The sequence below is a fragment of the Plodia interpunctella genome, chromosome 27 (genome assembly GCF_027563975.2).
Source record: "Plodia interpunctella isolate USDA-ARS_2022_Savannah chromosome 27, ilPloInte3.2, whole genome shotgun sequence".
NCBI lineage: Eukaryota > Metazoa > Arthropoda > Insecta > Lepidoptera > Pyralidae > Plodia > Plodia interpunctella.
This window is the reverse complement of record NC_071320.1, coordinates 1,001,255-1,015,499: the sequence shown is the minus strand read 5'-3', so window position 1 is coordinate 1,015,499 and position 14,245 is coordinate 1,001,255. Positions and strand designations below refer to the sequence as shown.

Here is a 14,245-nt window from a genome sequence, read left to right as displayed (position 1 = left end):
AAGAAACTCATTCAAACATTGTTGGTCCCTGTCATGCCAGAATGGCTTACCATTTTTTAAATATAAATTATATAGTCAATACCACTAAACGCTTGGAACGCCACAAATAATTGAAAATGGTGTACCTTCTCCTGGTCCAACTGGGTATAACTGGAGTCGTATAGCGTGGGCGGGTTGGCCGGGTCGAAATGGTATATGCTGCCATCAGGGTTCGTCAGCGGCCGCCCGGTCTTCGCACACGTGTATCATTAAATTTATTAAACTTTATTTCCTCCATGTAAATACATAGTTATAAAAGTGAGAACTTAACGCTAAAGCCGGGTCCGCAGAGCCGTGTTTTCGTGTTAGCTAACACAAAAACGGAAGCGGTGGCGGTTTAATGGTTAAGACGTCCGTTTGTGGATCGAATGGTCCCAGGTTCGAATCCTAATCATGCCACATGAGTTTGTATAGCAATCTGACTCATGTATAGCAGTTTTCATCGACCACCACTTAATTCCGATGAAGGAAAACATCGTGAGGAAACCTGCACACTGGTTGATTCTTATTAACTTGTGTGTGAAATGGAGAAGGCAATGGCAAACCACTCCATTAATAATGTCAAGAAAGTTGTTGTGTGTGTGTTTCATTCCACGTAATAACCACGACCCTCAATGCGACGACGAAGAAGAGATGAGAACACAAAAACATTGTTTTCTAAGCGATTAGGGGCGCGGCCTAACAGTTATGTATTTAATTAGAATAATAACAAAAACATGTTTTCCGAACCGAATGGATAGCATCCTTTGCGTTCGCCTGCGGGGAGGGGGAGGGGGAGTGACTCATTTTGTGTTAGCGCTCACTGAAGAAAGACCAGTAGATCACCACAGCGCAATATGGAGTACACAACCATAACAGCAGTAGGCGCAGCGGACGCGGTCTTGTTTTTGTAACACGTTTTGTGCCATTTTCCTAAATTGGCGCTGCGGACCCGGCTTAAAATATTCTCTCCCAGCTGGGAGAGAATATTTTTAAGCTGGGAGAGAATACTTTTTTTTTCTGTTTCTCCTAACGGTCAGCTGACCGTGAACCAGCTGAAAAAAAAAAGTAAAAGTAACACAAATTCCGCAAAAAAAAAAACCTCGCCAATCCGTAAGACCCGCGTGGGTATGCCTAAACTCCTTTGTCCATCCGTAAGGAAGCCCAGTGCCCCAGCAGTAGAGACGTTCAAACGGCTGTTAATGATATAACAGTGCCCCAGCAGTGGGATAAATGGCGGTTGATGATGTAACATTGCCCCAGCAGTGGGGTAAACTGCTGTTGATGATGTAACATTGCCCCAGAAGTGGGGTAAATAGTTGTTGATATAGTATCAGTGCCCCAGCAGTGGGGTAAATGTCAGTTATTGATGTAAGGATAGCTAAACACACCTGTGGGTGTATGAGCATGGCCCCGGACGGCACGGAGCACAGGTCGGTGACGCACCACACGACGCCCCCCGCGCCCCCGCCCCCGCCCCCGCCCGGGCACAGCGGCTCGGGACTCACACCCCCTGTTAACACAAATAATATATTAATACTAGCTTTTTCCCGCGGCTTCGCCCGCTTAAATTTATCTGCGAAATCGGAACATACACGATTTTCATACAAAACTTCATACATTCCCCACAGTTGGGAACAGTTATTTTTCCGGGATGAAAAGTACCCTATGTCCTTCTCCATACTTCAAACTATACGTATGCAAAACTTCAAGAAGATAGGCGATCTATATAATATAAAACTAGATGTTGCCCCGGGCTTCGCTGCCGTGGGAATTTTGAGATAAAATATAGCCTATAAGAATCTTAGATCATGTACCTTTCTAATGATAAAAAGTATTGTTGAAATCGGTTCGGTAATTTCGGAGATTAACCGCCTCAAACATACAAACACACACGATTACCTCTTTAAAATAATAGTATTAATATATACATATAAATAATAGTCATTTTGTGGTTAATTTAAAAAAAATGCCTTTGGACGCGTATTTTTAACTATATGCATACCAAATTCGATCCAGTGGTTTTGCAGTGAAACGAAACAGATAGACAAACTCGCATTTATAATATCAAAGTATGGATGCACAATTCGTTTAACATAAAAAAATGTTATCTACCAGTGGGTGAGCAGACGGAATCCGTGCTGAGACTGAGGGTCTTGTACCCAGAGCTGGAGGGCGACAGTCGCCAGCTGCTTGACGCCACATCCCCTGCGAGAAAGATGGGGATACTGCACATTCTGAACTAAACATAATATCGACTGTGCCATTGCTAACACTGGTGTCATATTTTATTCAAGTCGCCTAAAGGCATCTGACATGACTTTACGACTACTCACCGCCATCTAGCGGCGGGTAGTCGCGTACACACTAGGGAATTAAACTGTCAACCAGTGTGCAGGTTTCCTCACGATATTTTCCTTCACCGGAAGAAAGTGGTGGTCAATGAAAACAACTATATATGAGTCAGATTGGTATACAAACTCATGTGGCACGAGTAGGATACGAACCTGAGACCATTCGGTACACAGGCGGTTTAAAATTCTGAACTAATAAGCAAACGGGTCGTTATTTATCAAATGTTGTGAAACAAGTGTTGACCTTTTTGATTAATCTTATGGCAATTAACGCGTGACAAATAGCCATGTCCGTGCTGTAAACGGTTGAGGCGTTCAAATGTTTGGCGCCGATCCTGCGCTTCGCCATCAGGTCATGATTAATCATAATAATGCATTGTTATGGAAACTGAAGCGACGTGGGAAATTTTAACTTTGTAGGACAACTGGAAGTAGGAGAGAATTTGATTACAGACAGACAACGGAACAGGTGAAATTAAATAAAAGCTTGTACAAGAATTAGTTTTACTGTCTGAATTTAAAAAAAATCACCTAAACTGTGAAATGTAGTGACTAATAACTGAATTTCGGGATAAAAAGTACCCATGTTATATTACTGCAAGTTATATTCCATCCGCGTACCAAATTTCACAACAATCCGTCCAGTAGATTTTGAGTGAAAGAGTAACAAACATCCTCGCAAACTTTCGCATTTATAATATTAGAAGGATGCTACAAGATCTAACTCAGATTAGAGAGAGACAGACAACCACTCACCCTGTTTGGATATACTTCAGATTAGACAGAGACAGACAACCACTCACCCTGTTTGGATATACTTCAGATTAGACAGAGACAGACAACCACTCACCCTGTTTGGACTTCAGATTAGACAGAGACAGACAACCACTCACCCTGTTTGGATATACTTCAGATTAGAGAGAGACAGACAAGCACTCACCCTGTTTGGATATACTTCAGATTAGACAGAGACAGACAACCACTCACCCTGTTTGGATATACTTCAGATTAGAGAGAGACAGACAACCACTCACCCTGTTTGGATATACTTCAGATTAGACAGAGACAGACAACCACTCATTATGTTTGGATATACTTCAGATTAGAACGAGACAGACAACCACTCACCCTGTTTGGATATACTTCAGATTAGAACGAGACAGACAACCACTCATCATGTTTGGATATACATCAGATTAGAGAGAGACACAACAACCACTCACCCTGTTTGCTGAGGACCCTAGTGGTGGGCGGGTACTGAACCTGGGTCCCGCCGTAGCCTCCAAAACTATGACTTTTAGCCACCGCGCCCCTCCCCCGCCACGATTGTTGAGGCCCCGAGCTACTCTCCAACGATTGCACCTGAAAATTCAACTTAGAATGATTATTCTTCTTCTTCAGTCGTGGTCTTCATTTCTGAAGGTCGTGCCCTTCTGAGAAAGCCTTGGTTGAGGAATTGACAAGGACTTAGGATGATATACATCACTTATAGACGTCTTTCATTTGTAAACTAGCTTCATTTGCATACTATCAATGCCGTATATAATAAAATATATTAGGACAAATTGTGATTTGTCACACAGATTGAGCTAGCCCCAAAGTAAGTTCGAGACTTGTGTTATGGAATACTCAACGATACTATATTTTATAACAAATACATTTATAAATAAACGTCCAAGATCCGGGCCAATCAGAAAAAGATCATTTTCCATCATGACTCGACCGGGGATCGAACCCGTGACCTCTCGGTTCAGAGGCAAGCACTTTACCACTGCGCCACCGAGGTCGTCATGTCGGTCGGTCGATTGGGCACGAAGAATGAGAGAAATGAGAATTTATTTATTGGTATGTACCTGTTTCACCGCTTACAACATATCGAACAGATAGTGTTATAAATCATGTTTCACAAGTGTTTGGTTGGGGCTAACTGGCAGATGATTTCAGATAGATTTATCTAGCTATCAGTGTATCTGTCCGAAAATAATATAGAACTCGGGAACTCTCGGTTCAAAGGCAAGCACTTTACTACTACGCCACAGAGGTCGTCAATATCAACAACATACAACTAGCTTCGCCCCGCGGCTTCGCTTCCGTGGGAATTTCGGGATAAAAAATATCCTATGTGTTTTTCCAGGTTATATTCTACCCGTGTACCAAATTGAATAACAATCTGTCCAGTAGATTTTGCGTGAAAGAGTAACAAACATACACATATACACACAAACTTTCGCGTTTATAATATTAACAGGATACATATGTTTCGCATACCAGCACATTAAACTGTTGTATTATTTATAGAAATCATTTATATACATCCGTCCGTCTTTGGAACGCCTTACGTTAGACATCAATAGCATTCCCAAAGAGGGCTGGCATCAGTTATAAAATCACATATTTGGTTGGGCTTTTAGACTTATTTGATTGTCCTTTGACAGAGTTCACATGAACTACATTGTATGTATTGTGCTATGGTGGAAACCATGTGTAATTTTAGATATTAACTATTGTATTGGGAGCACCTGTAATGATAGTGTAATATATAATTTATGAAATAAATAAATAAATAAAATAAAATTTATATGGAAAATTTTCAAGTCTATTTTTTACACTGACCCCGTGATTCGCGGCGTCACAGCCGTGAATGGAACTAGAAACACGCGGAGATAAAAGAAGAGAGATTTTGCCAGTGTTTTACCTTCAAAAGCTTATTCCTGCCAGGCTCGGCGGTCAAAAGTTTGACGGGGCCGGAATTGGCCCACAAGCAATGAGATTCATCTTGTGTGCAGTTATCCTGAAACGATATATTTTTGTTTGTTTGTTTGTAATAACTTTATTGCATGAAAATAAGTATATTAATCAAAATTAACACAAGAAAGATACATTGTACAACGGCGGACTTATCCCACGTAGGGATCTCTTACAGTCAACCGGCGATAGGTTGAGAGGACGTGTATACAGTAGCAGGCTGGTCAGGAGTAATAACGTACAACATGAACAGAGAAGACTATAAATTGTAAGAAAATAAACAAATATACTTAGTAAAAGTAAAATCTAAATAAATAAATACATAATTATATATAACAATAACAAAAAATACATATAAATAGATATAAATACATATTAAAAATAACATACATTTATAAATACATAATATAATATTAATATTTTTTAATAGAGACAAACTTTTATTCGCTGCTTTGTCAAAAGGAAGACAAGTCACAAAAGCGTCATTTTTCGCCACAAGCTTTTATTGTCGTCATCTTGTTGGCATTTAACGCGTGACAAAAAAAAACCCATGTCCGTGCTGTAAACGGTTGAGGAGTTGCCACGTCTGGAGCCGATCCGGGCTGCGCATTCAGGTCGTGCTCATCACAATAATGCATTGTCAGTTGTCCTGCAGAAATTTCAACTCTGCAGGACAACTGGAAGTAGGAGAAATCTAACTTGCAAGATTTGATTACAGACAGACAACGGGACAGCGTGAAATTGAATAAAAACGATGTAAAATCAGAGATTTAATACAAATAATTTGGAACTTGCTTGACATACAAAATTCAAACTATACCAGATTCCAACGTTATATTTCCATTGACAAAAAGAAAATAGCTAGGAGATTGGGCAATTACATTATTTTGTAATTTTATTTACTTATTTATTCATTCATTCACTCATTCATTCACTCATCCATTCACCCATTAATTCACTCATTCATTCATACATTTATTCACTCATTCATTCATTTATTTTAATTTTAAGAAAGAAACATTTCTGGAAATGGGCGTAAACAAGTGGAACACAATTTTCAACTAAAGCACGGAAACTAAACTAAAGGAAAGGTTGCACGCATGCGCACTATGGCGACTCACAGTACTGAATATCCTCCGTCTCACTCTCTCGTATTCCCTCTCCCTCTGCTCCAGAGACTTGCTCCGGGCATTGGCTAGGGAACAGTTGCCGGGTTCATCTAGAGAATGGGTGTCGCGCTTCAATATTGACCTGAAAAAAGCAATGTCTCACTCCAAAAAGATTTTAAACATTTTCTTAAGTTGACTATTCGATAGGCAATTAACAAGGTAATTTGTCAGACAAATTAATTTGACTTTCTATATCCTTTTCGCTACAACTTTTAAACGGCTGAACCGATTCTGATCAAACATATCTAAGAACCACCGCATAAAAATTAGCTATCAAATGGAAAAAACCGCATCCAAATCGGTTCACACGTTGATGAGCTACGATGCCACGTACACAGACAAATAGACACACTTAGCGGTCAAACTATATAACACCCCTCTTTTTGCGTCGGGGGTTAATGACGACAACGATGAAAATAAAGACACACGTACTTGGCGAGCGTGTCCTGGTGGTTGTGCTGCGGACTTGGCGGGAACGTGGCCGTGCACCACTGCCGGAAACCAGTGCACGGTATCCGGCCGCCGCTCGTGCCTTGCGAACATAGACCTTATTACGTTGAAGTACGGTCGAAAATTGTCTGTTTGTCTGGATAAACAAGTTACAAGTAAAATGCATAAAGCTCAATGGTTAACAACGGCTGTGGTCGAAAGGGCCCAGTTTCAAATCTTACTTATGTGGCGCGCCACATGAGTTTGTATACCAATCTGACTCATGTATAGTTGTTTAGTATATAATCGACCACAACTTGCTTCCGGTGAAGGAAAACATCGCGAGGAAACCTGCACACTGGTTGACAGTGTTATTTAATTACAATAGTGTGCATGCGATAATTTTCCACTAGATGGCGGTAGTCATGTCAGATACCTTTAGGCGACTTGAACCAAATCTGTGTCACCAGTCACTTCGGTTTAGTACACTCTATAGTTTTCTGTAGCCGTCGTACTGAAGAATTAAATGTTGGTCGCATTATTAGGCGTGGGGCGGATCAAAGCGTCCGCCCCACGAAACAACCAACCTTATTTAGTCCTTTACATACCGCTCTTGGACACCATCACGGAGCTCTTGTTATTCTGGTCGAGGTGGTGCGACAGTTGGAAGAGTGCGGCGCACCGGTGCACCAGCATACGGCCGTATGACGTCATCACCGGGAAGCGGACGATGCATCGACTAAGTAACAAATTAATTTTAGTATTTCATTGTGGCGTGTGGTCCCGCCCTAGTATATAGTATATATATCTCCATATCCGTGGAGGCGACTAAAAGACACAGGTTTGACGGCTGATGTGCAACAATATCATTTCTAAAGAGGGTTGACGTCAGGCCGGTCGTAAAATCACAGCTGACCATTAACAAATGTAAGATTCATGTTTTGAAGACGACTCGTTTCCAACCAAAAAAAAAAAAACATATAGTAAGGTTTAGTGAATGATGAATGTAATGAATGAAACTCACCCGTTATCGTTCACCAGAGCCCGCAACTCCTTTTCGATTTTCAGCAGCGTCATTCTATCTCTCGCGTTTTTGTTCAGCGTTTGTTTGATGAAAGTCACTAACTCGGCGCCGCTCGGCTCCGATTTATCTTCTGGGAAATGAAATAAAACAAGTATTTGCAAAAATGTCATTTTTGACACAAGCTTTTCACACACGATCACGATATTATGGCATTTAACACCTGAAAAAACCCATATCCGTGCTGTAAACGGTTGTGGAGCTCCCTAGTTTGGAGCCGATCCGGGCTGCACCATGGCAGGTCATCAGGTCATGCTTATCGCAATAATGCATTGTCATGGGAACTGAAGCGACGTGGGAAATTTCAACTCTGTAGGACAACTGAAGAAATGTAACTTGAAAGATTTGATTACAGACAACGGGACAGGTGATACTAAAAGTTTGCATAAACATATACGAATTATATTGACAGATTCTACATGCCTTTTCAATTTCATCAAAATCAGACCGACGGTTCGAAAGTTATCGCGTCGCGCGTTATTACAAACAAACATACATACAAAAAATGCATTTTAGCCCCAAGTCGAATTGTAGAAGTCAAGAAATAAAACTTACCCGAGTCATTTCTGCTTAACGATATAGCTTTTGGCTTAACATCTTTCCTGTCTGGACATCTGCGCAAACGAAATATTTATTACATAAGTTTTTTTTTTTTTACAAAATGTCAACTTTGCCACAAGCTTTTATTGTCGTCAAACAGATCTCGTTGCGATCAACGCGAGCCAAAAAAAAACATGTCCGTGCTGCAACTGAGTTCCCTCGTCGGGAGCCGATATTGAGAATGTTTTTTGCGTGTCATATAAAATTGTTTTTGATGTTAGAGAATAGTGTCTCATTAGATTTAACTAATAAATTGTTTACCATAAGTTTATGGCGGTAGGTAGTTGAAGAAGTCGTGTCAGATGCCTTTAGGCGACACGAATAACTGACACCAGTGTCAGCAACAATAGTCGAGATAGGGAAGAATGTTTTACCTGCAATATATCGTTTGGTCGTCGTCAAGTGTGTCCGATTTCCGTCCATCATCATTATGCGTACCTGAAACCACATTGTTTACACTCTTATCTGAGCTTCTTCCCGGTTTCTTCCTCAGCTATAGAGCGTCGAAGGCCAGGCTTCGCTTTCCTACTCTTTCTGAACACGGTCAAAAAAAATCTTAGGGCATGTTCCAACACTTTCAGATAAAACATCATATTGTAATCGGACAGATACACTGATTGCTAGATAAATCTATCTGAAATCATCTGCCAGTTAGCCCCAACCAAACATGATTATAAATCATGTTTCACAAGTGTTTGGTTGTCACACTGTTCGACACATCTGTTCGATGTGTTGTAAGCGGTGAAACAGGTACATACCAATAAATAAATTCTTATTTCTCTCATTCTTCGTGCTTAATCGACCGACCGACATGACGACCTCGGTGTCGCAGTGGTAAAGTGCTTGCCTCTGAACTGAGACGGTCACGGGTTCGATCCCCGGTCGGGTCATCATGGAGAATAATATTTTTCTGATTGGCCCGGATCTTGGATGTTTATCTATATATGTGTTTGTTATAAATATAGTATCGTTGAGTTAGTATCCCAACACAAGTCTAGAACTTACTTTGGGGCTAGCTCGATCTGTAGCTGATCTGTCCTAATATATTTTTTATTTATTAATCAAAACCAACCTTATAACAAGGTAATAGAGTATATTTACCGGATTGTTCAGAATCGGAGCAATCCGGACAATCGTCGGAGCACACGATGCCGGAGTCTTGTTTCGTCGGACACAAGTTTTTCCTTCGACGACCTCTGTGGACAAAATTATATATATATATATATATATATATATACATGTAAACCGTTGAGGAGTTCCCTCGTCGGGAGCAGATCCTGGGTAGCAGATAATGGGGTGCACCCAGGATCTGCACCAAACAGGTCATGCTTATGATAATAATGTATTTTCATGGGACAGTTTCAATGACAATCGTTCGCTCGTCAATCCGTGCCAATCGCTCGTTTCGCTTCAGTAAGCGACGTGGGAAATTTCAACTCCAACAAGACAAGACGTGGAAGGAGTTAATATCGAACTTGAAAGACAAGATTACAGACAGATGAAACTAAATTAATGGTTGTAAAAATGGCAATATAAACGATAAAAGACAATATATAAAGTTAATGTAATATCGTGTTGTCTCACCGGCAGTGTAGACAGGCCGCGCATGCGCCGCACACGCACGCCACCCTGGGGTTGTTGGAGAGCAGGTCGCGGCTGGAGTCCGAGTGGTGGCGGTGTCCAAGCCAGCGCTTGGTGCGCTGCCGTTGTTCTGTCTGCTCGTCCCATGCTCCAGGCGTGATCTAAAATGGAGAACATTATATATTTAATAGCTAGCTTTTTGCCCGTGGCTTCGCCCGCGTAAATTTTTCCGGGATTAAAGGTACCCTATGTTCTTCTCCATACTTCAAACTAGTAGATAAAGCGTGAAGTGGTAACAAACTTAATTCGCATTTATAATATTGGTTAGGATTAGATATACCTGCTTTTTGTCGAGTCTGAATTACAAGCATTAGCCTGCGGCTTCGCCCTCGTGACTTAAACGGAGCCACGGGAGCAGTTATTTTTCAGGAATGCAAGGTACCCTATGTCCTTCTAAATACTTCAAACTACATGTATGCAAAATTTCAAGAATATTGGTTGAGTAGATAGGGCGTGAAGAGGCAACAAAGAAACGGATTTATACTATTAGTTAGGACTAGGGACTCGTCCGGTGAAACCCCCGGTACAACCATAATAAATTATACTCCTACACATTTCTCTTGAATCCACATAAAAAAACCCACACCAAAATCCATTTATGTAGTTTTAAGTCTAAGCATACATAGGGACAGACAGACAACGGGAAGAGACCTTAATATACTTTGTAGTGATAATATATATGTATGTATGGATGGATAGTCATTTTGAGCGGAAAGCTAGCTATGTTTGAATGAAATTTGGTACACGGGTAGAATATAACCTGGAATAACACATAGGGTGCTTTTTATCCAGATATTCCCACGGGAGCGAAGCCCCGGCGCGCAATTAGTTCTTCAAAAGAAAAACAATACGAACCTGTATCTCTACAGTTTGCTTCTTAAACTCATCACTATAATTACTTTTGCTATCACTAAAACTATTCGCGTCGATACACGTATCACCACTTTGACTAGACGTGTCTGTAATTATATCACCGTTATCGTTAACCGTTATTTTTTCGGTAACCGTTATTTTTTCGTCCACTGTCATTTTGTCTATAATTGTTTTGTCGTTATCGACTTTTATATTTTCGATGACGATTTCGGTGGAGGGAGAGGCGGTGCGGGGCGGCGATGTGGATTCGCGGATCGCTTGGCTCCGCACTAGCTGTTTGGATTTGAAACTCTGGAAAGAGATAAACGATAAGTTTAATATAACTATCACATAATGACATATATAAAACTATACAAACCGAACTCTACTCGAAACCGGTATTTTGTTTCATCTAGTAAAGCAATCGAGTTATTATTTATAGCTCCACTGCGAGCGGAATAGTTTTGCAAGCATATTCATCTGAGTTTAACCCGATTTAACCGAACAAGCGCGAGTCAAGGACACGGTATGCTTTTCTCCTTTTTATTTTTTATCAAGGCTCGTACAGCTCTGTAGGTAAGGGAAAAACAATTAAAATAATTTTGGGACTGACTGATAATTTGAACAAAATCGAAATTAATCGAATCGAATTAAAATGACGGAAAATATGGGTTTTTTCGAGTTTAATCGTATTGAAAACGCTCTTTGCAACATGTGCAGCGAGAGAGGTAACTGGTTTCAAAAATTAACCAGGTATCCGATCGCTGGGTCGCAGTAGGCTGCCCTTGTAAAGTACAGTACTTTTACTTTACCTGTGTTTTTCAATACTCACCCTATTTCGATTGAGAAGCGCCTCCTCTGCACCGCTAACACTGTCTGTACTCTCCATAGCTTATTGTTATATGTACCTGTAAAATAGAATTGACGAACTTTTAGACGCGGCTTTCTTTGCTTATGCCGATAATAAATATCGCGAAAATATATTTTTTTTAGGCGCATTTCATGCCGGCTACCAGTACCGAACCCTAAATGCAAATGAAATGACATGATTTACGTGAAACATGTTACAAGATGTAACTGATGATATAAAGACCAACGTGCCTCGCCATCAAGATGGCATGTAAATTTAATCATTAATGCCTAATTATGACAATTTATTTTTCTATGTTATTGAGTTTTTGTACTAACATACATGTTTGCCAGAAAGCGATAAAAATTCAAACAATGTCGGCCATGCGTATTAGAAAACATAAATTATTTAAAAACAAACGTACACCTAACTATACAGATGTGGACGCGAATCGACGAACATTGCGGTAGCATTTCTATGACAGTATTTCTTTACCGCAAGGAAAACCGGCGCAAAACCCAATTTACCTTGAATCCGCCAAATTTACGCGAACTGTTTGACGATATTGTATAGCCGGCATTACAAATTTTAAATACCAACCAATATTATAAATGCGTAATGTAAGTTTGTATGTTTCCACTTCACGCATTATCTACTGGACCGATTGTTATGAAATTTGGTACACGGGTAGAAAATAACCTGGAATAACACATAGGGTACTTTTTATCCCGAAATTCCCACGCTGCTATGCGAGCGAAGCCACAGGGCACAGCTAGTAAATAGAAATTTTGAAATACTTCGTCGTTTTAGGTACCATTTCTACCATTCTACAATTTTCTACCAGATTCTACCATTTGCCATTAGAAGCCTACAAGACTATAGGAAGTCGACAGTCACGTCAGCACGGAAAACAAAAAGAGACTTGAGTAAAATCTAATTTCATTAAATTTTAACAATTATAAAGAAGAAATTAAGATTTTTAAAATCAGGCCTATAGTCCTTTCAGAGATTGGCGCGTAGAAACAATGTGTTCACAGCAATAGACACTCGAGACACCCGAACTACACTACACATATGTTACATACATACAATTGTGTGTTACTCGAGTGTCATGTAACTAGACAAATATGTGTTGTTGTTACTCGAGTGTCATGATAATTTTGAAAGATTAAATGGTAGATAAAATAGTTTTTGTTAGACTACTCATGAGACAATTAAGATGAACTAGAAATATCATGTATGTACCTTGCACACAATGGAATAAACAGCTCCTAATGAAACTATGACAACACCAATTTAGAGAAAAAAGTTAGTATTGGACCAATGACCACTAACACTAATAGAGAAGGCAACTATTTTTTTTTATTACTTCAAAAAGACTATTCGAAAAAGGAATTCCGATTTAAAAACTCTCCACCCTGGAACACATGATTCTTTTAAGCTCGATGGTTTTCTTTTTTAATTTTTTCACTGAAATCGGCGCTCTGGTTGGACGGTGGTTGACGGATTGCATTTTTTTTTTCAATTCAGACGCTGGTTAGGAATACTTTTGAGGTTGGTTTTATGCGGTGTTTCTTCATTATTTTTGGCGCCATATATCTGTAACAAAAAAAAAGTAATATATTAGATTAGTTTGCCGAAATTTGATACAGTCCGTTTCTAGATCATGCGGAAAACACAATATTAATTAAGATCGTAGTATCGATCGTAAATTAATATGTATGTAAACAATAAACCATTTCTTTCACTTATATGCGAAATGTAATGCCATCTCGCTCTGGTAATTGCATGCATAACTGCATTGTCGTGTTCCGGTGTGAGGGCGAGAGAGGCGTGTGGTCACAGGGTACTGTGGCTACAGATCCTAGGACACAGAGTAGGCAACGCGCGTGTGATACCGCTGGCGTTGCAGGCGTTGATAGGCTGCGGTGACCACTTACCAGGTGGGCCGCATGCCTGCATGGTAGTATATAAAAAAATTCAAAACAGCAGAAGAATAGAGAAAGTGACTCAATGCGTGATATAATTAGCCGGTATGAGTCATTGCCCATACCGGCTAATTATATCACGAATATCATATAATGATATAAATATATCATATCATTATATGTTGGAAATTCGTATTATTTTCACTAATTCCATCAACTAAGTTGGTTTTCGAGCCATTAGTCTTAATACTCAGATATTATTGGAAACCTTATGTTAGCTATTAACCTTATCACAACCTTGGACCACAAACAACCCTTTGGACCACTACGCCCACGACCTTACTACTAATGCGCAGGCCATATAATTCGATTTTCATCAACATCCGGCTCCGAAGGACCATGGCAGGGCAAAGCAGACTAGTTTGCAGTGGCGTGGCGTGAAAAAAAATAGAGGTAAAGCCGGACCAAAAACACGGATAACGCGTAAATTTCTGATATACGTACTACGACCTATGTGACGACAAAAAAACAATAAAAAAAAACAAACAAACCTTTACAGAAACACTACGCACAATACA

The 14,245-nt window shown here is 40.0% G+C and overlaps 1 protein-coding gene across 2 annotated transcripts in view; it reads right to left on the bottom strand.

Annotated features, from left to right (window-relative positions):
• Positions 1–14,245, bottom strand: part of enc (encore) — a 53,145-nt gene that overhangs the window by 21,254 nt on the left and 17,646 nt on the right. The window contains exons 2-17 of one of the 2 annotated variants that reach the window (XM_053765575.1): positions 12,985–13,338; positions 11,722–11,797; positions 10,893–11,201; positions 9,981–10,138; positions 9,498–9,592; positions 8,771–8,834; positions 8,352–8,410; positions 7,740–7,869; positions 7,324–7,454; positions 6,719–6,818; positions 6,239–6,368; positions 5,068–5,163; positions 3,596–3,734; positions 2,134–2,226; positions 1,410–1,531; positions 126–230 (exon numbers count right to left, since the gene is read on the bottom strand). In XM_053765575.1, coding sequence (XP_053621550.1) covers positions 126–230; positions 1,410–1,531; positions 2,134–2,226; positions 3,596–3,734; positions 5,068–5,163; positions 6,239–6,368; positions 6,719–6,818; positions 7,324–7,454; positions 7,740–7,869; positions 8,352–8,410; positions 8,771–8,834; positions 9,498–9,592; positions 9,981–10,138; positions 10,893–11,201; positions 11,722–11,778 — 1,788 coding nt within the window. In that variant the 5' untranslated portion in view covers positions 11,779–11,797; positions 12,985–13,338. The remainder of the gene's footprint in view (positions 1–125; positions 231–1,409; positions 1,532–2,133; positions 2,227–3,595; positions 3,735–5,067; positions 5,164–6,238; positions 6,369–6,718; positions 6,819–7,323; positions 7,455–7,739; positions 7,870–8,351; positions 8,411–8,770; positions 8,835–9,497; positions 9,593–9,980; positions 10,139–10,892; positions 11,202–11,721; positions 11,798–12,984; positions 13,339–14,245) is intronic. The other variant, XM_053765576.1, reaches the window with a different exon arrangement.